We start from the raw sequence: 27,429 nt of genomic DNA on the forward strand, positions 1-27,429 counted from the left end.
TTTATTAGACTAACTTGTTTTTGGAATGGATTTTCCCCTTTATATCTCTTGCTTTCTGAATTCATGCCTGTTCTATTCGAAGAAATGATAGAAGAGACACAAATCCTTGGGCAAGTAATTACAAATCTTGTTAATCCTCTGAATTTCCAGCTCCGTCATCATTATCCTCATAATTATGACATTACTAAGTAGTTTTAGGTCTATTTTTTTCTCTCTCTCTCAGTCTCAGATCCAAAAATAGTAATGTACCCTGTTTACTGTCGAGCATGAGATGGCGCCCTGTTGATTACTCGCGCAATATTAACATCCTTGCAGCAGAAAGTCAGCTGACTCTATAACTTAAGATCTACTGTGTGAAGTGTGCAGTAATAATCGTAATGAGGTAAACTCTCATCTATAAACCGGGTCGAGGAACAAGAAAACAATTTTCTGCGACGGTTCTACACAGTTATATTGAAGCAGTTCTGATCTATGAGTCTATCGATGCTGTATCTCTTATAGAGAAGTGGTTACGTCGACTATAACATGGTAAGTTGGTCTGAGTTGTTTTTCGGGTCGTACATTGACTGGCCAAAGGGCTGCTGTACAAACATTGAGGTCCGCTCCGCTGTACGTCCGTCCCTCTGCCACCCGTGTTGCACCCATCATAGGCCTACCCATGGCCATGACGCTCCACGCCCGGTCTCAAGTTACCTTTTGCATGCTACTTCAATGTGGTCCGAAAATATCGTATGTAGTGTCCGTGGTGTGGGATGCTGTTCGCAATTTGCAGTGACTTTGCAGCGGCAGGCTGCAGCAGTTAGCACTTAGCAGCTAGTAGAATTCTAGTTCTAGAGTTTCTAGTAAAATCTAATAGTAAATTTAGACTATGAAAATGGGTAGCAGGCTCAGCTCTCACAACAGCATGGACAGCACAGCAGCACACTCAGGTGGGTGTACCACCACCACCACCACCTGCACCTGCAGTGCGGCACTTCATCCCCACCCCACGCCCACCCCCACCCTGATACACTAGACCTAGATTCTAGACGGCAAGAGTTCCTTTTGGGACAACCACTCTAAAGTGAGTGCGTGCATCCTAGACAGAAAGATCCGTCTGTCCGGAGGACTCTTTTATAGGCATCTATTTTGCCATTAGCGCTGTCCTCCCCGTAGTATACAGAGGGCACGTGAAGCCAGACGCAGTCTCCGCGGAACATTCCCCGACGGACAGATACAGACCGATCTTTCGGTCAACGTGCATCCGTGCTTATCGCTAGCAAGGTTAGGCTGGGTAGAGTTGTATAGATCTGCACTGACCCACTTTTTACTCCGTCGTAGTGTAATTGTAGTGGCTGTCCCAAAAGGAACTCTTTCCTACTAGACTACTTAATAGACATCCTCTAGTTACAATTTGTAGCTCTAATTCCTAAATCTAAATGGCAAAATCCCAAAATACATTTAGGCCCCACCGCTGGACATGTGCATCCATGCGCCTGGGTTAGGTTCAGGTAATACTGTTGTTTGTTTGTTTTTTTGTCTGTATGACTAGAAGTACATTGTATTTGTAAGTAAATTCTTTCTTCTTGATTCTTTTTCTTTTCTTGGCTAAATCGTGATATCGGTCGGTCCCCTCTTGTTTTACGTCTTCACTAGATCAACATTGTATGCGCAAAGTCTATGGAGGGGGATAGCACTCCCCGGCTACACTGTGTTACGACCAAAATCACTCTGAGAATGATCGCACAAAAGAAACAATCAACTGATGTTCAGGCGGTTTATTAACAGTGATATTGAGGGTACAGACTGGTAATCGGCGTCATATCAGTACAACAATGATCAATAGAAACAATTACAAATCGGTAATGGAATCACTTACATGCATTAAATAATCCTTTGAAAGTGTCCAAATACGATGTTCGATGCACAAATGAATGATCCGCGATGCACCGATGAATGATTCCTGCGACGTAAATCCAGAGGCACAGGTTACAATAGTCCGCGTTATAATTCCAGGGTACATAGATGTCCACAGTAGATCCACAGTATAATGTTCCCAGCGAAATGTGCAGAATTCAACGACCACGTCCAGTCGATGCGTTGAATGATGATTCACTTTATATTGTCCAGCTAGGAATCCAGCCCGTCACAGCTTTGTCGTAGCAATGTCCATTGACATAAAAACATGGAGTCCAATGAAGGCACCTTAATTCTCTGCAGGCAAAATGTCTCCCAGGCCAAGTATCTCCACAAACATAACAGGTCAGCAGGTAACACAGGACTGACTATAACAAGTCGCTTCAGAGCCAGAGGTGACGTAACTCTCAGAGCAGAGGTGTTGGGTACTCTGCCTACTGCAGAATTTCTCTAGCTTATATACTATCTATTCACTCCTTCTAGCACATTCTATAACTCTCTCCAACCTACTAGCCAGTCCAAGTTCCAGGAAACCTGGATGACTCACTGCCTAACTATGTACAAAACATCATTACCAAGAATAACTACCAATCACATTGGGCTACAGGGACAGTGCCTCACTCAGCCAAACATGTAAGCACTTCCCAGAACTTTCTGGAATGGGTGAAATCATTCTAGATTGAGTGAGCTATAATGTATTTCCTGCTACAGGCATGTACTGTATAGCTACATTGTATACCACCTAGAAAATTCTCCACTTATCTGGTCAGCCTGTATGTACTATATCTATACCACATAGAATGTTCTCCATTTATCTGGTCAACCTGTGTACATACACATTAAAACAACCATGCATACAGTACATCATACATGTACATAACTACTAGTGTGTACATTTGTGACACCATCCCCCATGGGAAAAAGAAAGCCTTGCCGTAGAAAGGGTTTCTTTTACCTTCACAATTTCTCATTATTATTTACAATGAATGTGAGGTAAAATCCAAGTCAAGCTACAATAATCACATACTATCACATGCCTTTTGGATAGCTGTATTAATTCCATGTTATCTTTTCATGGATACCATTTACAATAATATTGCTTGGATTCTCAGAGCTTATACAATCATATCAAACTGTTTTGCACACATTAATGAATATGCTAAACACATACACTGGAAATGATATACGGTGAAAACTTTTCACCTTTGATACTCTCTTCATGTTACACTCTTGACAGAGCGTCGGCAATTACATTGTTTTTGCCTGCCACATGTTTGATTTTGAGTGCATATGGCTGCGTCATCATGCTCCATCTGAACAACCTGTTGTTCTTCATTTTGAACCGGTCTAAAAAGACCAAGGGGTTGTGGTCAATATAGACTATAATCTCCCCTTTGCTATTTATCAAGTACACTTCGTATTGCTGGAGGGCAAGGATGAGACTGAGAGCCTCCTTCTCAATTGTGGAGTACTTCTTCTGGTATGTGTTCAATTTTTTGGAGAAGTAGCTAACTGGTCGTTCAGTGCCTTCTTCATCTTCTTGGAGCAAAACCGCTCCCACTCCCACATCGCTAGCATCTATTGCCACCTTGAATGGCTTTGCGAAGTCAGGAGCTGCCAAAACAGGCTCATTAGCAAGGACTGCCTTTAGTTTCTCGAAGGCTCTTTGACACTCATCAGTCCAAGTGTACTTTGCCTTGCCCTTCAGCAGGTTTGTTAGGGGGGTGACTACAGTGCTGAAATTCGGTACAAATTTCCTGTAGAAACCAGCCATGCCCAGAAATCTGAGCAACTCCTTCTTGGATTGGGGGATGGGAAAGCCTAGTATAGCCTCTACCTTGGCTTCTCTTGGCAATACTTGTCCCTGACCGACTACATGCCCGAGATACACCACTTTGGCCTTTGCAAATTCACTCTTTGCCAGATTAATCACCAATCCAGCCTCCTTGAGTCGATCAAAAAGTTGCCGCAAGTGTGTAATGTGCTCCTCCCACGTGTCACTATACACTAGGATGTCATCAATGTATACTACACAGTTGTCAAGTCCGGCAATGATTTGGTTTGTCAGCCGTTGGAAGGTGGCCGGAGCATTTTTCATGCCGAATGGCATTACTTTGCATTGGAACAAGCCATCTGGTGTAGCAAAGGCAGAAATCTCTCTGGCTTTGTCGGTCAAGGGCACTTGCCAATATCCCTTTAGAAGGTCTATTTTACTGACATATGCAGAATTGCCGACCCTGTCAATGCAGTCTTCAAGTCTGGGAATGGGGAAAAAATCTGTTTTCGTCACGGCATTCACCTTTCTGTAATCTATACAGAATCTTTGAGACCCATCCGGTTTGGGCACCATGACGATTGGGGAGCTCCAACTGCTTTTACTAGGTTCTATTATGTCATTATCTAGCATGTATTGAACCTCTTCCCTTACTTTTTGCAGTTTGCTCGGGTTTAACCTGTAAGGGTTTTGCTTGATAGGGTCAGCATCTCCTACATCGACATCATGTACAGCCAGAGGGGTGCAGCCTGGTTTGTCTTTACACAGTTCTTTGTACTCATGTAACAGACTAGTCACATCTTTCCTCTGATTTTCAGGTAGGTAGTTCAGTGCCTCATCTACTTTCCCTAACATCTCTGAGTTAGACAACCTGGCACTAGAGGGCTCACTTCCATTCTCATCTTGAGCTTCTCCCTCTTCATCTACTTCTTCTACTACCACCTGAGCTACGCCTACCGGCTGACTAGCCTTTCTCTCATAGTACTCTTTCAGCATGTTTATGTGACACACCCTCTGATCTTTTCGTCTGTCTGGCGTACTGATCACATAGTTCACATCATTGAATTTCTTTTTGACACAATATGGGCCACTGAACTTGGCTTTCAGTGGTTCACCTTGTATGGGCAGCAGTACAAGAACTTTGTCACCTGGGTTGAAAGTTCGGGCTTTGGCATTTTTGTCTGCCTTTCTCTTCATAGAGTCTTGTGACACTTTCAAGTGTTCCCTAGCTACCTCACAAGCCTTTGAAAGCCTTTCACGAAACTTTGACACGTAGTCAAGTAGGTGGACCTCATCATCCTCCGTCATGAATTTCTCTTTGATGAGCTTCAGTGGGCCCCTAACTTCATGACCGTACACCAACTCAAATGGGCTGAAACCCGTCGACTCATTTGGGGAGTCCCTCGTTGCAAACAGCAGGAAAGGGATGCCCTTATCCCAATCCTCGGGATACTCCTCACAAAATGCCCTAATCATTATCTTTAGGGTCTGGTGGTAGCGCTCCAACGCACCTTGGGATTGGGGATGATAAGCTGACGACTTCAGCTGCTTCACACCCAAACAATATATCACCTCTTGAAATATGCCTGACATGAAATTTGACCCTTGGTCAGACTGCACTTCCTTGGGCAACCCATACCTAGTGAAAAACTGCACTAGAGCATCTACCACAGTCTTAGCAGTGATATTTCGCAATGGGATAGCCTCTGGAAACCGTGTAGACATATCCATGATTGTCAAGAGGTACGTGTGACCCGACCTAGTCCTAGGCAAAGGTCCAACACAGTCGACTAAAACCCGACTGAACGGTTCTTCAAACGCAGGTATCGGAATCAATGGCGCCGGCTTCACTGAATGCTGTGGTTTACCAGCCACCTGACATGTGTGACAAGTCTTGCAAAACTCAGCCACATCCACATTCAACCCTGGCCAATAGAAATGCCTCATGATCCGATCCTTTGTCTTTCTGACGCCTAAATGGCCGCCAAGAGGTAACTCGTGAGCAATCCTCAAGATCTCACCGCGGTAACAGGGAGGGACAACAACTTGACGGACCACCGTCCAATCCTCATCAGCTGGCCTATGGGGAGGTCTCCACTTCCTCATCAAAATGCCATCTTTGACATAATAGCACTCAGGGACCTTTTCAGCCTCAGCCTCAGAACACGCCGTCTGAGACAAGCCTTTCAACTCAGAGTCTGCCTGCTGTGCTTCAACCAAGGAAGACTTGCTAAACAGCCCATCACTGTTAGCCTTGGAGCCTAATACAGCAACCCCATCATTCAAATCCTTGAAAAAGGTTTCTGCCAACCAAACACCGGAATTCTCCTCCACATCAACAGAATCCGCATCATCTTGAACAGCTCTACGAGCCTGAGACCTAGTCACAACACAATCTGGGAAAATCCCAGGAAATTCCTCCTGCAACTGCTCAGTTTCAGCAACCACCACTGGTTTCTCCGAAACAACTGGAGACGCAACCACCTTGTCCCCAGCCAAGTCATTCCCCAACAAGAAGTCAATGCCTGCCATGGGCAACTCAGGAACAACTCCAACAGTGACAGGACCAGAAACTAGGTCACACTTCAAATCCACTCTATACAGTGGCACTGACATATAACTGCCATCAACAATCTGAATCAAGACTTTTGCATTCACTGCACTATCTGGTGGAAAAGTCATACCACCATCCACCATCAACGACTGAGAGGCCCCCGTATCCCGCAGGATGACTACTGGCTTACCTGCCTCACCAGAAGTACATGGGGTCACCTCACCATCAAACAAAAAGCTACGATAGCTCTCATCCACCTGCTTCAGCCTATATTTGAATTTGGGAGATTGACTTTCAATGGCCTGTGTTTCACTGAACGGGACACTGTTTTCGGGTAGGACACTTTTTGACATGACAAATCCCAAGTCCTTCTTTGTTTTGTTTTGCAACTTCCAACACTGTGACTTTACATGCCCTGTCTTGTTACAGTGAAAACATTTAATGACATTTGCACTTGTACCGGACCCTTTGTCAGATTGAGGCTTTGGTGTCGATGAAGTTTCAGAACTCGTGCCTTTTTCAGAACCAGCATTCTTTGGACTGCTCGACTGATTTTTGTCTCTCTTATTTCCAGAGAAATTCCTGAAAGGTGGTCTGTTGTCATTCCTGTGGGTCAGCTCATACTCATCAGCCATCAAGGCTGCTTTATGCAAACTTGTCACTTTGTGATCATCCAAATGCGACCTCACACTGAAAGCAACACTCTTTTTGAATTCTTCCAAGAGAACAACCTCACGTAGGTTATCAAAGTCCTGATCCACTTTCAGGGATCTGTACCACCTATCAAACATCATTTCTTTTTCACGAGCAAACTCAACATGTGTCTGGCCTGGTTTGCGGTACGAATTTCTGAACTTGTGTCTGTACGCCTCTGGCACCAACTCATAAGCATTCAACACTGCTTTCTTGACTGTAGCATAGTCACGTGATTGCTCTTCAGAGAGAGATGAGTACACATCGGCTGCTTTGCCGACAAACACACTTTGAAGGAGCAAGGGCCAAAATTCCTGTGGCCAGTTCAAACTGTTAGCCACCTTCTCAAATGACACAAAATATGCATCAACTCTGTTTTCTTCAAACTTGGGCACCAATCGAATGTTCTTTGCCAAATCAAAATCAGAAGGAGCCCTTTCACGATTTCCAACAGCGTGTGCATGAGTCAATTCCATCTCACGCAATTTCATTTGCTGCTCCATTTCGAATTTCTTCATTTCCATTTCTCTTTGTTTTTCCCTTTCCAGCATTTCCATTTCCCTAGCTTTTTGCTCTCTTTCCGATCTCATCTTCTCTTTCTCTATTTCCAATCTAGCTAGCTCAAGCCGTGTTTGATCTGAAATGTGAGCTTGATCGGAAGTGTCAATTTCTTCTTTGAGCTCCATGTGACCAGCTACTAAGTCAAGAATCTCTGCCTTTCTAGCACCTTGTGGAACATCAACATTTAAATGCTGTGCAACAGCGGTCAAATCACATTTGCGTAACCTTTGCAAATCTTTGAGGGACAAATCTGTCCTCTGAACAAATGCCTGAACATCCATTGTACTGATTGACATTGTCACAATGTATTACACACAATACATGTATACAATTGAACAATCAACTCAACTGGTATTTTGTCTGTACCAATATTCTGGATTCCGGAACGTTCCAAATTCTAAGTTTTGGCTTTAAATTCACTTCTCGGACACAAGCCCCCAATTTTGTTACGACCAAAATCACTCTGAGAATGATCGCACAAAAGAAACAATCAACTGATGTTCAGGCGGTTTATTAACAGTGATATTGAGGGTACAGACTGGTAATCGGCGTCATATCAGTACAACAATGATCAATAGAAACAATTACAAATCGGTAATGGAATCACTTACATGCATTAAATAATCCTTTGAAAGTGTCCAAATACGATGTTCGATGCACAAATGAATGATCCGCGATGCACCGATGAATGATTCCTGCGACGTAAATCCAGAGGCACAGGTTACAATAGTCCGCGTTATAATTCCAGGGTACATAGATGTCCACAGTAGATCCACAGTATAATGTTCCCAGCGAAATGTGCAGAATTCAACGACCACGTCCAGTCGATGCGTTGAATGATGATTCACTTTATATTGTCCAGCTAGGAATCCAGCCCGTCACAGCTTTGTCGTAGCAATGTCCATTGACATAAAAACATGGAGTCCAATGAAGGCACCTTAATTCTCTGCAGGCAAAATGTCTCCCAGGCCAAGTATCTCCACAAACATAACAGGTCAGCAGGTAACACAGGACTGACTATAACAAGTCGCTTCAGAGCCAGAGGTGACGTAACTCTCAGAGCAGAGGTGTTGGGTACTCTGCCTACTGCAGAATTTCTCTAGCTTATATACTATCTATTCACTCCTTCTAGCACATTCTATAACTCTCTCCAACCTACTAGCCAGTCCAAGTTCCAGGAAACCTGGATGACTCACTGCCTAACTATGTACAAAACATCATTACCAAGAATAACTACCAATCACATTGGGCTACAGGGACAGTGCCTCACTCAGCCAAACATGTAAGCACTTCCCAGAACTTTCTGGAATGGGTGAAATCATTCTAGATTGAGTGAGCTATAATGTATTTCCTGCTACAGGCATGTACTGTATAGCTACATTGTATACCACCTAGAAAATTCTCCACTTATCTGGTCAGCCTGTATGTACTATATCTATACCACATAGAATGTTCTCCATTTATCTGGTCAACCTGTGTACATACACATTAAAACAACCATGCATACAGTACATCATACATGTACATAACTACTAGTGTGTACATTTGTGACAACTGTATGACAAAATGAATGGCGGTGAATGGAGTGGTGACCGATTTCAGTTCAGGATAATGCCCTTTTCTTTCCTTTTAGCTTTGATTTCTTTCTTCATCCTTTTATTCTCTGAAAAGCTTTCTACTGTCCCTCAACTAATTTAACTACATAATAACCCTAACCAAACCTACAATGTAAATTAATAGAGGTCTAAACCCAACCCTCCTTATGCACATGCCCTGCAATGGGGCCTAAAGTTGATGTGGTAACTCTATGTGCAATGCTACATTGTATCTGCTATGATGTGGCAACGCTGTGTAACACTTCCATGCACTTAGAAACATCAGTATTAAGCGCTTGTGTATCCATTACAGAGACTCCAGCTCTCCCGTTTTCGACGGGAGATCTCCCGCCGAAAGCCCATTTTTGCAAAATCTCCCGTTCTCCCGTTTGAGATTTGATTTCTCCCGCCCTGCCTCTGTGTCTCCCAGTGGAAAGGATTTCTTACTTATTGCTATCGTATGTTGAAAAAAGAAGCCTTAGATAGCACCAGAGAACATTGTAGAACCCTAGGAACTTCGCGCTTCGCACACATCAACTTGGAGTCTCCCGTTTGCTAGGGGTTTCAGGCGGGAGAATCTCCAGATCAGAAGGTGCTTTGGGTTCTAGTCTCTGTCATTGTCATTATCATTAAAAAAGATCCAGACAAAGATGAGGATTAGAGATTTTGATATTTTCATCGCCATTTTGAAAAATAATTTACAAATATGCAGTTTTTTAAAAAAGGATGAGGCGCAAAAATCACATCTCCAGCACAAGGATGAGAAACTACATTCTTTTTTTACTTAGCCTTATAGCTGGGAAGTACTGGTATTTCATGCCCTCATTCAGTTCTAGGGAAGAAAAAGTTATGGTGTTGCTGAGTCCTGGATTGTGGTATAAAGGGTTCTCATTGTGTGTGTACTGCATTACTGTACTGCTCTTGATGATGGTAGATTTTTTTATAATGTTTTTATTGAAGAAAAAACATAACATACAAACAAGAACTAAACAAATATGCATTATACAATGTAATTTGATACAATCAAACAAAGTATTACACATTGATAAATGTCTCATGCAGTCAAATGGGACAAGTTGGTTGAGTGCATCTCAGGTGTACAACAAATTTACAAGTTGAGGATGCTCTTTCTAGTCACGGAACGTTGGTTTTGAAAGTGTAGACCTGCTGTGCATGATAGCACAGTTGTTGAGCAAAGTTGATGTCATACTTATCCGACTTGTGGAACTAAATTGGTAATGTGATCATCATTCACCTATTCTCTATGATGCAATGCCTTGCTACTTTCCTTCTGACTCAAATTCTGTTCAAAATGCTTCATCATGACCCATCTTTGAACATTCACTAGTTGTTGCCTATAATAGAGTGAAGTTGTGTTTGTGGTTCTTACTGTATATGCCGAATATTTCGCGAGGTTTTTATTTTTGTGAATTCGCGAGTCAGCTGCTATTTGCAAAATTATTAAATGCAAAAACATTGACTCTGATGCCAATATGAATGTGATGTACTTGTATGATACGCTTACACATTTCTCTGTTCAGTACTGGACTCCATGATCGTAAATTTAACCACTCGCAAAATTGTCGGGAAGTCCCGATTCGCAAAAATTTAGACTCACGAAATATATACCGTATCAGTATTTGCCCTCATCCAGTTCTAGAGAAGAAAATGTTTTGGTGTTGCTGAGTCCTGGATTGTGGTATAAAGAGGTACTGTATCATTGTGTGTGTACTGCATATTGTTCTTGATGATGGTAGATTTTTAAAAAATGTTTTTATTGAAGAAAAAACATTACATGTATACAAACAAGAACTACATTGTAAACAATACATGCATTATAATTTGATACAATCAAACAAAGTATTACACATTGATGATGCATGTCTCAGAGTCAAATGGGACAAGTTGGTTAAGTACATCTCAAGTGTACAACATTACAAGTTGAGGATGTTCTTTCTAGTCACTGTTTGTTTTGAAAGTGTAGACCTGCCGTGCATGATAGCATGGTTGTTGAGCAAAGTTGATGTCATACCCATCCGACTTGTGAAACTAAATTGGTAATGTGATCATCATTCACCTATTCTCTATGATGCAATGCCTTGCTGCTTTCCTTCTGACTCAAATTCTGTTCAAAATGCTTCATCATGACCCATCTGTGAACATTCACTGTTTGTTGCCTAAGAAAATGAAGTTGTGTTTTATGGTTCTTCTATTATTTATTAAAACCAATTTTCCCCACAATTCTCCACGAGCCTTCAGTGCCCCCAATTGAGATTCTTTTTACAGGTTGACTTAGTTAGAATGGACAGGTAGGTAATCCACCTGTGTGAAAGCAGTCAAGCTGCAGTACATTTCCACCATTTCCACATTACATCTACACATGTGCCATTGAAAAGTGCAAAATATCAGTCGGGCACAAGTTATGAATAGAGTATGTGCTGATGGGTTCATGAACTCTTTTGTTTTATGTGACACAAAAGAAGCACCTGAATTTGGTCAGTGAAATAAAAAAACAAAATCTACTGAGCTCGACCTTTATCGCTGTGTACAATGTACATCTAATACAAGTTTTACATCAAAACAAGCACACACTACATTGGAGAAAAGACAAATAGTACTGCGATATACGCAGTTTTCTTCCCTGTAGAAATAAAACAGATATTAATACACGTGTAGGAGAAACTCCAATCTTTCTATTAAAGGGGCATTCCGGACGATTTTCATAATTTCACATCATGTAGTACATACAACGTAAATCAACAGCTCTATGTATAGATTCGTGGAATTTCTTGTGGTCCTTGAGCAGAGAAACCAATAAATTGAAAATCTTAAACAAATTACACTGAACAGTGTTGATGACATTAGAGCCTCATATATTTCAGAAATGTAGCAGTGTAATTCCATTACAATACCGCTTGCTCAACAAGTTCACCTGTGAAAAATCTATGCATGCCTTCTTCTTTTGTTCTGCTCCCTTGAGCCCCAACTCATGCATTCTTATGGTGAGGCTGTCATGTCATCATCCTTGTTCATTGCAATTTGTTATAAATTTTGAAAACATTCTCATTCCTTATCCCAATCACTATAAATTCGGAAACTCTGTACTCAGTTTGACTAATTTATAGTTGTTCAAATGTAAAAGTCTGAAAATCATCCGGAGGTCCCCTTTAAAGCCATTTCTCTGGGCAGCATAACACAAATTAACATGAATTTAGGCCACAAATGCAGCCACTCCTGTCTACATTTTGGGAACCTTGTATACCAGGTTCATCAGTTGACGCCACAGGAACCTGGTATACCAGATTCCAGTAAGGAACGGGTTAATGTGGAATAGAATGTGGTTATATTCATCGTACGTGTGGTGATTCAAACAAGTCTATGTTCTTGGCCATATGTTGCAGATTGCTGTGTCTGACTCCACACAAGGTAATTCATGTAATTGTAATTGATTATAATACCTCGCTGGTACAATGTACTTGCACCATACGGGGAAAGAAAATGTTCACAGGTTGGCACAGTCACCTATTAAATAGAGCTATTTAAAACATAACACAGACATCTTGATGTATCATGCTATTGGTATTGTTGTTTTTAAATATCTCACTTTGTTGAGCCAAATAATCTTATTAGCAAAGTACTTATACAATACATGGATTGATAGACATGTTATGCAATTTTACTGATAGATGGAGAAGTAGTAATATCAAATATAGAGCAAAATGTTACGAGTTCTAATGTTAGTTCATTGTGGCATATTTACATCCTTGTGGCTACATTGTCATGACAACTTGCAGAATACAAGTACATTTTTATGTTTGTGATAAGTTTGGGTTTGAGCTTCAAGTGAAGGCAGCTAGATATTAAACAGGCAATTAAAAAAAGAAGAAGAAAAGAAATACCGGTAGAGAAAAGCATTCTAACCAATCTAAGTGTCTTCAGTATGATCTAATCCATGTTCAACCTTAATAAAGATGAGTTGTGAAATCGAAAGGAAACTTGTATCATACGATACTAGTATTTAGTGCACACTAAAAAAGTATGTGTTTCATTACCATGAAACAAACAATTAATCAAAACAAAACTACACGTGTACAGTATGTTTGTATATAGACAGGCATCTTGCGGTTATGACAGGCACCAGATGTTCTGTGGTGTGGAGAAAAGCTGTGCAATGTGCATCACACAGTATGGAATGTAATCACTGAGTGCTGTTGAATTATGGATACAATGTGTTTGGTACAGGAGGTCTCTTTGTTCAAGGTTTGATGCCTCCAACCCAAAGGGCACTCGGGGCATTAGTGTACAGTATGTTTGTGGACTACTGTCAGTCTGTCCCCGGACCCGAATTGATTCGCGGGTACGAGGGGACAAGTCCCAGCGAGCGTTCACATTATGGTTTTGGAGGAGAAAGTCTCACAGCTCGGGACTTTCCCCGCGGCGCGGGGGACAATGTGAACGCAAGGTCTGTCTGTCTGTCTGTCTGTGTGTACAGGCTACAAGTTTGTATTCATGATGTACATTGTGTGCACCACTGGACATTCGCCATTTGTCTGTCCATATGGTCCTTCTTAGATGCCCCAAGTTAAAAAAAAAACCTAAACAAACAAACAAGCAAACTTTTTTAGGGCATTCTTTTTGTGTGTGTACTTGGCCCAGGTGTGCTACTTGAGGTGCAGATGTGCTGATTAATCCCGCGAAATCGAGACATATTGTTTTTTTTTTATAGTGGAACATACATTTTGTATGACAAGCAAAAATATTCGCTTGTGTTTATTTTTACGCTGGTTTCTGGTCATGCGAAATGAGCGAAATAGATACACCACCAAAATTTCCACTTTTACAGTATGTCAAGGGTAATGTTTCCCTTTAAGAACTCTATTATTTTTAATGAGCTTTGTAATGGCCTCTCTCTCACTCTACCTCTAGACTGCAGCGGGCGAGAAGAGAGAGCATCTCTACAAGGTGCTGGTCATTGGGGATCTTGGGGTCGGCAAAACGAGCGTCATCAAGAGATACGTCCATCAATTTTTCTCACAGCACTACAGAGCAACGGTGAGTCATGCTTCTTAATGTTAAGTGATAAAATATAATATTTTTACAATATGAACAGAGTTATATTAAATGATAAAATGTAACATTTTATATACAGATTTATCAAATGATAAAATATAAAATTATACAGATTTGTAATATCAAATGACAAAATATTAAATTGATATACAGATTTTATATCAAATGATAAAATATGATAACATTTTAATGTGTTAAATGATAAAAGCCAACCATCGCTACCTTTATATTCACCTGGTATCATCTACAAACATATGCACGTGTGGACAAGATATGCCGCATATCTCAGAATGAATTATTTTAGCATAGAATTTACAGCTCTGTTGTTCAGTGCACTGCATTCATCTTGATTTCTATGCATTCCAATTTGAACTCGCCGTGTGTGATATCCCAGTGTTCATTCTACTCTGAATTGAATTGCACTAAATTTCTGTTGTATGGGGAAAAAAAATACCCAATAAAAATCTGAAGACTAAACCATATTTGCTGTACATCCAAAGTTGAAAACAGACAGTGTGTACATACAACTGTAATACCAATGATCATCATCATCATCATCATGTACTGGTATACAGGAAGAAGGCGTTGGCCTGTAACTCCCAATCACTGCTTCTTATTTGGCCTGTACTTAACCATGGCCGACGGAACCGTGGGGGCTGTGGGGGCTCGTGCCCCCACACTTTCGTGTGTCATACTAAGAAATACATTAACCCTATAAAAAAGACTGGGCTATTTTGGTAGCTCGAAAGACTGGGGGGGGGGGGGCCTCAAGGGCCCCCCTAAGATCTCGGCCGTGGATCGCGCGATCGTCGCGGAACTTTGCACAATGGTAGTGTGCGATGTAATCTACAAGATCGTGTTTTTAAATTTTAGAAAATAGTCTTCTTTTATTTTATTTTGATTAATTATGATAATTTATGCGAGAAATCAGAATCTTTCATCTAAATCAGTAAGTAAAGCTCTAAAAGTGCTCATTTTTGGTATAATTATTCTTTGTGGCATTCTTAGCAAATGTACTTGAAAAAAAATTCGGTATCAAAATTAATTTCTTATTTATTTTATTGTTTCATGAATTTCTTATGTATTTCTTTGTTTTTTCGACCTTTTGTTTCTGTTGTTTTTTGTAACAAAATTTGTCACAGACACTTTTTGAAGCATAATACTCCTAAAACAAACTAATTTTAGCCATTGAGAGTAAAAATAAGCATATTTATATGAACCATGTGAAAAAACTCAATTTGCATTGACTTTGTACACAAAATCACATTTTTTAGCCATTTTTGGCCTCACGTGCATGTACAAAAAGTCATGTAACTTCAGAACCGTACCCCCAGGCGTCACAAATTTGGTGTCAAAATGTGTGGGAAACTCAAAAGAAAAAAGTCATGGAGCATCGCGGCGAGAGCATTGCGTGTTGCAGAGTAATCGTGCGAAATGTCGAGGGCCCAGGGGAGGGGGGTGCGGAGGGGTCCTAATGGGGCCCAAATTGTACATTTTCATCTTTTTCTTGAAAATGGTCAATAGCACAATCAGGGTATGCAATTGTGTAACAGGGGAAAAATGAAAAAACTTGGTGAAAATGCTTTTTTTGCTGTTTGTTGTAGCTGAGTGTTCAAATTTTCATTTCATGTAAAGAAAGAGTCAAAATTTTGCATTAAACTGCACATAAATTAGCATTTTAATTAGGGGTGTCGAATTACATTGAAATGACTAATATATTGGAAAAATTCATTAAAAAAAAGGAGAATGTTTTTTTCATCTGATATTGCTGTTAGATCTATTCCTGATAAATGTCCCAAGGTTTCATTCACCACCAGCACATAGCCATGACATATCACAAAATATGAATAAATTTCATATTTTCACTTCTCGAAATGGATGATCAATTTTGTAGGCATTATTTTGAATTCAAATAAAACCACTTTTACATATTTTATCATATTTCACTTTTGCCAAAGAGTGAAGAGGCGAAACTTTCAGGAATAGGTAACAGACATATAGTGGCCATTATTACAAATTTTTTATGAAATTAGGGCTGGTACTTTGGAAGATATGATATTTTTCATCAAAAAATTATCTGTGCAGTTTGACCTTCAATGTGCGCACAGTGTTTGGATCAATTCTCATATTTGTAAACACAGATAGAAGAATGAATGTGAGATTTATGATGACTTGAGTTGATATCCAAGCTGTGACACTCAAACAATGACATATTAAGCCAAAATACTATGTTTTTGCTTAGATATCTTTAAAAATTGAACAAGCATTGAAATATGAACACTGAACACTTATCATATGACCTTTATGCAGTATAACATGGGGGTGGATCGGTCTTTTTTATACTCAGCAATTTGTAAAAATATACAAAAATAAGTTCCTATTGCTCAAATTTGCTAAAATTTTCACACAATAGATTTCTACGTGGTATATGTACAATTCATGGTTAAAAAAACAAGGATATTCAATAAGGGGAAAAGATTCTTTTAAGTAGTCAATATACCTCACTGAAAATACTGAAAAATGGCTGCACTTATATTTTCCTCAGCATTTGAAAATGACCCAAAACTCAAAACTGGCTGAACATTTATTGGCAAACAGCACACCATATTATAGTGTGTCTTCAGTACTTTCAGGGAAAGCAGAACAATAAGCTGTTTCTCCATGTATAGCTGTACAGCATGGGTTAAAAGGTCACAATGTCACAAAATAAGCCAGCATTACACTCCTACCAGGACGGGACTTCAGACCTCATAACTTTCTCCAACTGAAAGAACCACTGTTTTTTATTGCATGCAAGCAATGCCAGGAAAAAATCCATAATTTGATACTAAACACATAGGGGTAGACTTAAAATATGGACATCAAATCTTGATTTTACGTAAGTTATAAAACGCTTTTTTTGACGCATTACGTGGGTTTTTGGGGACTTTTTGGTAATTGATATTTAAAAATTAACAGTAAATGAGAAGAAATTAGCTATTGTCTTACCACATGTGATTACTGATGTCTTAGTATGAGTACTGCATGTGAATTTTTAAGTCAGTTGGTGCATTCTTTTAGAAGTTACAATTTTTTAAAGTGAGAAAGTCATGATTGCATACCCTGATTGTGCTTATCACCAAATGCCATAATGAATTTTCACCAAAGTTGGCAGGTAGCATCCCTAGGGGGAAAGAATCTCATTCCCATCAAATGGGCACCATGCCCCACCTGGGGGGCCCCAGGGGGCCTAAATTTGGACCGAAATGGTAAATGTTCATCTTTTTCTTGAAAACCCTTCCACTAATTTTCACCAAACTTGGCAGGTAGCATCCCTAGAGGGATAGAATCTCAATTCCATCAAATGGGCACCATGCCCCACCTGGGGGGCCCCAGGGGTCCCCCCTCCTGTAAGGAATCTTTACAGATTTTCTCTAGAACTGGAAGTGATTGAGCTAAGTTAATACAATGAGTCAGTATATTGCTGACTGTTGTTTCAAGTTTGTTTATGGGAGAATCAGGGGTGCCCTCCCCCCACCCCATTGGGACCCAAGGAAGCGGGATGGGATGGGGGGGGGGGGGGTCCAAATGCGTGCCCAAATTTTCATCTTCTTGCTGAAAACAACATAATGGATTTTCACCAAACTTGTCAAGTAGCATTCCCATAGGGATAAAATCTCAAAGTGTTTGAATAGGCACCATGCTTCCTTAGGGGCCCCAGGGGGGTCCAAACCTCTTAAATTAATGAATATTAAATAATATTTTTCTCTAGTTCTAATCAAAAGTGATAGGGCTTTAAGTCTTTTTTCGCAAGCTACATAATCCAACGTTCTATAAAGTACAGTGTACTTGGCAGGTATTTTTACCAGTGTGATGGAATATGTAAATGGACACCATGCCCCCATTCTCAAAGCTACATGTACCCCCACCACAAGTTTCCAATGTTCTCAGGTAAGAGTCTGCAAGAATGTATGGCAGGTGAACTTGCGATACTCAGGTGAGCGCGTGACCCCCGGGTCTCTTGTTTGAATAGTAATCAAGCTTTTTCAGAACATTATGAACTCTTTCCCAAATACTATTACCATTGGTACCGAGTACTTGCAAATATTGAATTAAGATCAAAATATACATGCTGTATCTTGTCTTGAACTCTTTCGTATTAAATGCCCACAGCACTTTAATAATATGTAGCTTGTTCTCAAGTAGTCAAGCTTTTTCAGATCAGCTTTCAATTAAATCCGTCCAAACTTGATGTCCAATGCAGTGCTCTGTATTTAAAGCTACAATGTAGGAAGTTCCCTTGAGTGACGTATGTGTAGCACTGTGCCTCAGTGATCAGAGAGGCAATGGTGACACAATAGGGATTTGGACGAGTATTAGAGTAATCTCTATTTTTTGGCAAAATACACAGTAGTTTTCCAGACATCACTGTACAGAGTACATTGTAAATTGCCAAAGAAAGCGCTCCAGTGTGCATGCAAAACAGCGATCGTATTAAACCTGGCATTCACTCGACACTTACCAGTAATATCACATATCTTGAAGTATTTATCCTGCCGTGTATTGTACACTTTGAAGGCACCGGTAACCCATGGCTGGCAGACACAGGGTTAAACGTGCTTGACTTTTTAAGAAGAATTAAAATGTCTTGGTAGCATTCAGTCCACTCCGTACATGTATGTTATCTTCAATTCGGGCAACATTCATTCCATTCGGTACACCAGATTCATGATTAAACATTCATTCAACCAGTACCACTGTATCTACATTGTACAAAATGTTCTTGTAGCATTCAGTCCACTTTGTGAATTCATCATGATTTGCTGATTATTAACATCCATCCAGTTGTGGAAGCACTGTGGCAAAGTGGATACTATTGTAGTCTTGACTGTCAATCGGAGGTCTCGAATTTAAATCTCATGAAATGCCTACGTCCATGGACAAGATGTTTTTCCTCAAAATGTCCCTCTCCACCCAGTAAAATGGATATCTGACAACTCTAGCTGGTATAATAATGGCAGTGTCCTCTTTAAATAGTGCAGCATACTTGGTGATACTGAAAAGGCTACTTTGAAGAGAGACGACCATAAAAACTATTATTTTCCCACTCAGTACACTTTAAACTCATCAGGATTGCTACAACTTGTAGTATCCACTTAAATACTTTTGACATCAGTTTAATTGTCAAGATTGTATTCATCCTGCTCTGTGCTTAAAGGCATTATACAATACACTTTACCATCATTGCAGAAGAAACAAAAACCCAGCATTAGTGCTTTAAAATAGTTCTAAAATGTGAGTGTTAGGGATAGAAACAACCACTGTAAAAGTTTGAATCCGTTTTACAATCGATGTTTAATAAGTAATTGTTAAATACACAAAATCTGAACAATAGTTATAATAAAAATGTTTCCATACTACGGTCTACAGTTACGGTTTAATGAGAAAATACTGATATCTCCTTAAATCTTCGTTAGGCTTTATTGCAAAAATGTTATGGTAGAATGTTTTGTGAATACAACAAACCTACACACTGTATACAGTGTATGCATCAGATATCTTGAACATTTTTTAAAACACTGCTCCCAAAGGTAAACAGGACCTTTAAAGTACAGTAACGCCATCATGATCGCAAAACATTCATCCCTCTTTGCACATTATACTCATCGTGATGTTTTTGCATGCCTCACTTCATGCATGCCATCTATTTTGTTCTTTTACATTCATTCCTTTCTGTGAATTCATTCAAGATTGTACAGCATTCATCCCACTCAGTACTCTACACTCATCAAAATACATGCATGCTTTGGATAGTAACACTCTGTACATTGTAATAGCATTTGCTTCACAGTCTACAACACTGTGTTTATTACCGACATGCTTTAATAGTCGCTCACCCCTCTGCTCATCATGCTTGTTTTGCATTCATCACACTCAGTAGACTATGCTACTACGATGTACCGGTACACATGTAGTTTAATAATGATTTCTGCTTTGCACATTCACTGAATTTCTGGGTTTTTTTTCCAAAAAAAAACAAAACCCAAAACCACAGATGGTTTAACAACTATATCCTTCACAATGCACAATGCGATCCTGAATGCAAATTTCCCCTCTTTCACTATTTTTTCCCTCAAAGCTTTGTTTTTCCTGCTCTACTCCTGCACGTACACATACAATTGTACATGTACAAGTGTACCAGCAAATTTCAGAACAACAGGAATATTAATTCAATTTAGACTATTAAAGTTTTGTATTGAAAAAAGGAAAATTCTACTCAACTCTTTTACAGGTACATCATTGTGTAACTTTAAATGACATCAAGGCGTGAAGTGTGTGTGTGTGTGTGTGTGTGTGTTTTTTAACATCAAGCTCATTTTGGAGCATTAACTTGTCTTTGCTGTTTTTAGCATTCAATGTATGTACTGTATTGCTTTTTGTTAATCCCTCAAGTATTACGGTACTTGTGTACAATGTACACAACTCTGTATTACGGTTATGATATACACGTGTACATCTTCCCATAGTAGAAATTGAGATTTTCTGCCTTACCGTGGGACTCAACTGTACTGATTTATGAAAAGAAAAATATATATAAAATGTGTCAATTCAATTCGATTCAATTCAATTTTGGTTTAATTATAACACCAAATAAATGTCCAAAGACTATTAAACCGTATTTGTTGTACAGATGTATCAAACTTGACGACAAAATAAACAATTCAACTTTTAACAGGAGGGAGACACAGAGAAAAAAACAAAGCATGAACTAGAAACCATTTACACAACAACTGGTGAACTGTTCCCAAAAGTTAAATGGTACTCTATAGATCATATAAATATATGCAGTGGAAGCTGCTGTTGTAAGGATTCCATTTATCAGATATTAATGATGACCCCTGGATAAACACTTATTGGTCTTAGTAGGTTCAGGGTCCTCAGTAAAGTCAAGAAATCTTTGAATGTTTGGATGCTAGATCTGCATCAAAACACACACACACGTTCCTTGCAGCAATTATCGATTCCCTATGTACAGCTACACTGTACAATAGCACTTCAATTCCACATGGCTTTTAAGTTTGCTCAACCTGGAGTTTGTATTTGTTTAATAATCCTCTGCAGCAAGGGATCAAAGTACCAAATATGCTCAATAGGCCTTCCGTTTATTGATGGGTTCAAGTTCACCTGGATTTCCTGGGGCAAAATCATAGTCCAAGTATCAATAGTATTTGAAGGCCTGGAGTTTCAGGCCCAGTGCCAAAGTTGTAGTCCTCAATGGTGTAAGAATGCACAGTAACCTGAGACCCTGTGTGGAAGAATACTGTACAACAACATTCAAAGGCAAGTGAACAACCAGGTTGAACTTTACAGAGTTTAATCCGTCACATTCTGGGGGTATTTGCAGTCAAAACTTGCCATGCTGTCCTCATTACACTTAGATTAAACACATATTTTATTGCGTATCCCCCATTTGAGAAAGGTTTAGTTAACCGATTCACGAAACTACAAAATCATAATAGAACTTAACAATATGAGATAGGAACAACCTTCTTGTAATTACAGTTTGTGGCCAGTTCAAGGATACTGTATACACCATATAATGATTAATAATGAGTCTAAGTTTTTGCGAATGTGGACTTCCCCAATGATTCTGCGAGTGGTTAAATTCGTGATCATAGAGTCCAGTACTGAACAGAGTATGATGTACATGTAGATATGTGCATGTCACATTCAGCCATATACATTGTACTACCAAGTCTCACGCATTCTGAGTGAGACTCAAGCATTTAGGGTGTGTCTCACGATCTCACGCATGGCACCCATTTTTCTCACGCATCGGGCAAAGTCTGCAACTTGGGCCTATAATAAGGAGCATAGCTCAAAAGATTAAAGTAATAGTTTCAATTGAAGGTATATTTTCCTTTTGTCTTTCAAAATAAGTAAAAAATAGCCACTTAAGTATGCACCTGATCGCACCATTAAGAGCTAAAAATTGAAAAAGCTCCCTACTGTGGGAGGCCACAGATGGAAAAACCCCTCCCACACCCTCGCTCGCGCGCACATTCGCTCGCCGAGATGCCGAGTCATGAAAATCTCACTCATACAAATTTTTTGAACTGGGCATTCCTGCACATTTGTATCGGGATCATAGTCAATATTTCCATGCATCTTTAAATTTGCAAACAGCACCTGACTCACAATATTCGCAAAAAATAAAAACCTCAGGAAACATTCTGCGTACAATATGACAGTTTGGTTGACCACGTGCACTGTGTTTTTGGTCATCTGAATAGGAGAGGATGGCATATCGCTGCTTTTTAACACACCTGCCTACAGTACATGTATGGGGAAATGAACAAAATGAAATGACAAGGCTCTATTTATGTCATAATTACACAAAAATACATCTTAAAGGGACTGTGCAGTACTGGTTGAGATGGGGAGTCATGTTTTGAACATTCTTAAGTGAGATAATGAGAAACCTTTATGAAATGTATGAAAGAACATGTAATTTTAAGAAGGATTCAACGTTTATTTGATGAAAATTGGTTTTCAAATGGCTGAGATATCCCAAAAAGTGATAATGATAAAAGGCGACATGCCACCACTTTATTAGGATTTCTTTGTTTCACCTTGTTTTTGGATATCTCAGCCATTTCAAAACGGATTTTCATCAAATAAACTTTTGATACCCCTTAGAATCGCATGCTCTTTGACATCTCATAGAGTGGTTTCTGAATATCTCGAAAAACGTTAAAAGCTAAATCCTCACCTCGACAAGAACTGTAAAAATTAGAAACTTTTACAATATGTGTAATAATGGAATGTCCACTCTCGAAATGACTGGAAATCGCAAAATCAAAATTTGACCGAAAATTGCGATATACTGCAAAAGGGGATATTTTTGCGCGAGTAATTTTTTGTGCTCGGCTGCATATAAGACGAGTACCGTACAGCCTGTTTTTAATTACGCAGGATCAAGACGTCAGCTATTGGAACATACAGACATTGTATGGCAAGCAAAAATATTTGCATGCTTTTATTTTTACGCTAGTTTCTGGTTGCATGAAATGCACAAAATATGCAAAAATTTCAACACTACGAAAATTTCCACTTCGACAGTATGAGGGTTTGGATGACCTTTGATGATATCAAAGCTTTGTTGATGTGATGTGCATCTTTATTTCTAGAATGTGTGAATTCCAAAGACTATCACAGTACAATTATGCCTTCTCGATGAAGTCAGTTTCCTTTCACCATTTTGTATTTCATGTACCGGTACTGTATAAGTGGTTTCTTTCGCGGTGGTTTTATTTTCGCGCTTTTCGCGCTTTGAGGTTGAACCGCGAATTTAACATCACGCGAAAATGTTTTGAACTCGTGGCTTGTTACAACGCTATCATTACCGACCGCGAATTTAAACACACACGAAAAAGTCGGCATCGATGGAAACCGCGAAAGTTTCTGTACGCGAAAGAAACCACTTTTACAGTACTATGTACTATACATTGTAGGTGTACATGCCGTTCGATCATGTAAAAGTGGATAGAAAGTGCAAATCAGTTCAAATGGTCATTGTCTGAAGTGCCAGTCATTTAATAGTAACTTCATCTCTCACCAAGTTTATAGTACACGTGGACCAGTGATAAAGCGGTAATTGTGCCAGCATGTAGAAGATGAGCTGTTTAAAAGGCACAATTTACCATTTGCTGATAAAACAAAACCCCAGCTTTGGCACTTCAAATTATACCCATGTACAATATACAAGTACTATTTGTAGTTCTAAAATGTGAGTTAGAAATAGAAACAACCAACCCCCGTGATGTAAAAAAAATTAAATCAGTGTAATCAATCTTAAGTATTGTTCAATAATACAAAATGTGAACAATAGTTACGATAAAAATGTTTCTAGACTATTAAAACCATCTGCAGTTATGATTTAGTGGGGAAAATAGTGATTATATCTATTATTTCAGACTTTATGACAAAATGTTTAATGGTAGGGTATTTTGTGATACAACTGACCTACAAGTGTACACACATCAAATGTGATATACATCTGTACATTGTATCTCTATAGCATTTTTTAGATCAACGCTCCCAATGGTAAACAGTACCTTTAAAAAGGCTGATTGAGTTTCGTGTTTAGCATGATAATAAAAATGCAGCTTCCTAGAACATACTATGTCAATACAATTTGAATGATCTGATAGATTAACTTCTAAATGATGATATTGTTGTACATGTAGTGCACTCGTGCAAACTCACCAGAATGTGCTTTTGTTTTTGTTTTCAGTAATTTGTTCTGATTCAAGGGTTCCATTTTGTTTCTTTCATTCTGGGCAGCCCAGAATACAATGAAATGTAAAGCAGCACGTACACTGTACAGCACATATGTAAATGTTTTTGGCTTTCGAAGTACACTAGACTTTTCAAATTAGGTCAAAGTTTTTTACCGCATGTTTGCACAAGTCTTGAATGATGTTGAATGTTTTGTGAAGAGCTGAGGAGTTGCGATTTCAGAACAAACAATAATGCAATCAAAATACAATGTATACAGGTAGCAGTTGGCATTGGTCCTATCACATCACATGCATACCTGCAGACCCTGTCATATCACGAGTCATAGGAAGCAATGCCATGTGATCAAGGTACACCTGTATCAAATGCTTACGGTACAGTGTAGTAGATCCTACATGTGTGTGTATTCTATTAAAGGACAAGTTCACCTTCATAAACATAAGGATTGAGAGAATGCAACAATAATAGTAGAACATATCAGTGAAAGTTTGAGGAAAATTGGACAATCGATGCAAAAGTTATGAATTTTTAAAATTTTTGTGTTGGAACTGCTGGATGAGGAGACTACTACAGCTTGTGAGTCATATGCGTACAACAGTATAAAGAAAATGTAAAAGAAAATTCAACATATTTTCACTTTTTTCGCATAATAAAAGAGCACTTGACTTGCCTCTTTCTAAAGGCGGGGGGAATAATATTACCCATAACATTTGTCGGTAACGAGTCAGGGGAATGTGTACTTTTTTCAAAAGATGGAATTTTGTGAAATTCTCTTTATATTTTCCTTATATTGTTGTACGCATGTGACATCTAAGTTATACATACACTGCAGTAGTCTTCTCATCCAGCGGTTACTGCACAAAAACTTCAAAAATTCATAACTTTTGAACGGATTGTCTGATTTTCCTCAAACTTTCACTGATGTGTTCTACTAATATTGCTACATTCTCTCAATCCTTATGTTTATGAAGGTGAACTTGTCCTTTAATAGAATTAAAAGTACCAAAAAATTGGTACATTGTGAAGAATAGTGACTTGCACAGGGGACAGTATGCAAGCTGTACATGTACAGTGTTTGTTGGTACACGCACATACTACAATGTGCACACTATATAGAATGTAAATGTACGAGTAGAATGATAAATATAAGAAGATTTGAAGTGGTTTTGAGAAAGGCCCTACTTGTAATGTAAAACTTTTTAATGTATGGTACATTCACACTGGTGAGGTGTTTTAAATATTCTGTAATCTCGTAACAGAAGTCATCATCATAGTGTGGTTTCAACAAGTTACGATAATGCGTACGATGACTACTTTGAAAGTGAATAATTACGCTGTATTTCAACTTGAATTATTATTGAATATTCGTTTGAATACATTTGTATTTGTTATTATCATTGTTATTATTATTATCTTTTTTTTCTTTCTTTTCTTTTTTGGTGGTGGTGGTGGTGGTAGTCCTTTCCAGTGTCACCACCTACAAATTGTGTAGCACACTGCAACTGCTGCAGCATACAATTTGTACCTACAGTGGTACTTGTTGAAAACTTAATGCTTCCCTGTATGTTTCCGTTAAAGGGATGGTGTAGTTTTTGTTGAGTTGGAGATTCAGGCTTTAACTTTTGCGAGATGATTAGAAACCTCTTGTATGAAACATTCAAGAACATGAGATTCTAACTGGAGTTGAAAGCTTATGTGATGAAAATTGGTTATGATATCCCTGAGATATCAAAAAACAAAGTACTGTTAAACAAAGTGGTCCTAATAAAAGGTGGGTCCCACCTTTTAAATTAGGACCTCTTTGGTTTTGCATATCTCAGCCATTTCAAAAATAATTTTCATCAAAAAAGCTTTTCATTTGTCATAGAATCGTATGCTCTTTAACATTTCATATTCATAAATGGATTCTAATTATTTGCAAATAATCAAAATCTAGTAAATCCCCATTTCAACCCAAACTATACCATCCCTTGAATGTGCTTTGAACTTGCCCGCAAAGTTTATAGCAAGATTACACACTGTAATGAAATTTCTTGTTTCTCGTTGTACTTTTTGATTCCAGATTGGAGTAGATTTTGCACTGAAAGTTATCAACTGGGATGCGGACACGCTAATCAGATTACAACTATGGGACATTGCAGGTTTGTTTATTTCTTTTATTATGTTTTATTTTTTGTCAAAGTATACATATGCAGGTGTAAAGTTGTTTCATATTGTGCTTTTTATTTTGCCAAACTGTGATGTCTAGACGTTATTGAATTGCTGAATTACAATTAGGGGTAGAATTTTGGACCGAGGAAGGCGTTTTGGATTCTGCAGTTTCCAATTTCAGAGTAAGTAGAGAAGGTGAACTTCTTCCCTAGTGCTGTAAAACCAGGAAGTGAGGAATGTGAGCCAAGTTTCACGAAATCAAAATGCATGCTCAAGTTCTTGTGAACACCCATGCATTGATGAGAGGCAACTCGCAAAAATTTCATGCTGCAAATTATAAAGGCCATGTTATTATGCAACAATTAATGCATGCAAATAATAACTTTTTTTTTCTCAATTACAAAGTTTTGTACATGATCTGTTGTACTCCTCGCTGTTTAAAAGTTGACATAGAAGGAAAATCGGCATTGGGATCGTTATCGCCACGCCAATTTATGCCGGTGCAGATGATGAGAAAATAGTTGCCATGACAACATTGTACAAAGTATGATAATGGACATGAGATGGCGCTACACAAAGCGGTAACCTGGGTCACGAGGGTACCCCAGTGTACAGCGTATCATTTATCTATACAGCATGCAACTCATCATCAATATGATGACTGTTATGAGAAGGTAGGAAATCCAAGTCGAGAGTTGTGTTCCTTTGTTTTGTTTTGTTTCGATTTTTCAGTCATTACCCTGGCGTGTTAGTGGGGTTAAAGGACAAGTCCACCTTCATAAGGATTGAGAGAATGCAGCAATATTAGTAGAACACATCAGTGAAAGTTGGAGGAAAATTGGACAATCCGTTCA

The 27,429-nt window shown here is 39.0% G+C and overlaps 1 protein-coding gene across 1 annotated transcript in view; it reads left to right on the top strand.

Moving 5' to 3' along the window:
• Positions 1–364: 364 nt before the first annotated feature.
• LOC139739481 (ras-related protein Rab-32-like) overlaps positions 365–27,429 on the top strand; it is a 44,522-nt gene continuing 17,457 nt past the window's right edge. Inside the window, exons 1-3 of the mRNA XM_071650085.1 lie at positions 365–528; positions 14,000–14,125; positions 26,487–26,565. Coding sequence (XP_071506186.1) covers positions 526–528; positions 14,000–14,125; positions 26,487–26,565 — 208 coding nt within the window. The 5' untranslated portion in view covers positions 365–525. The remainder of the gene's footprint in view (positions 529–13,999; positions 14,126–26,486; positions 26,566–27,429) is intronic.

The sequence above is a fragment of the Diadema antillarum genome, unplaced genomic scaffold (genome assembly GCF_040938485.1).
Source record: "Diadema antillarum isolate AM-2024a unplaced genomic scaffold, OU_Dant_1.0 seq00000799_RagTag, whole genome shotgun sequence".
Lineage (NCBI taxonomy): Eukaryota > Metazoa > Echinodermata > Echinoidea > Diadematoida > Diadematidae > Diadema > Diadema antillarum.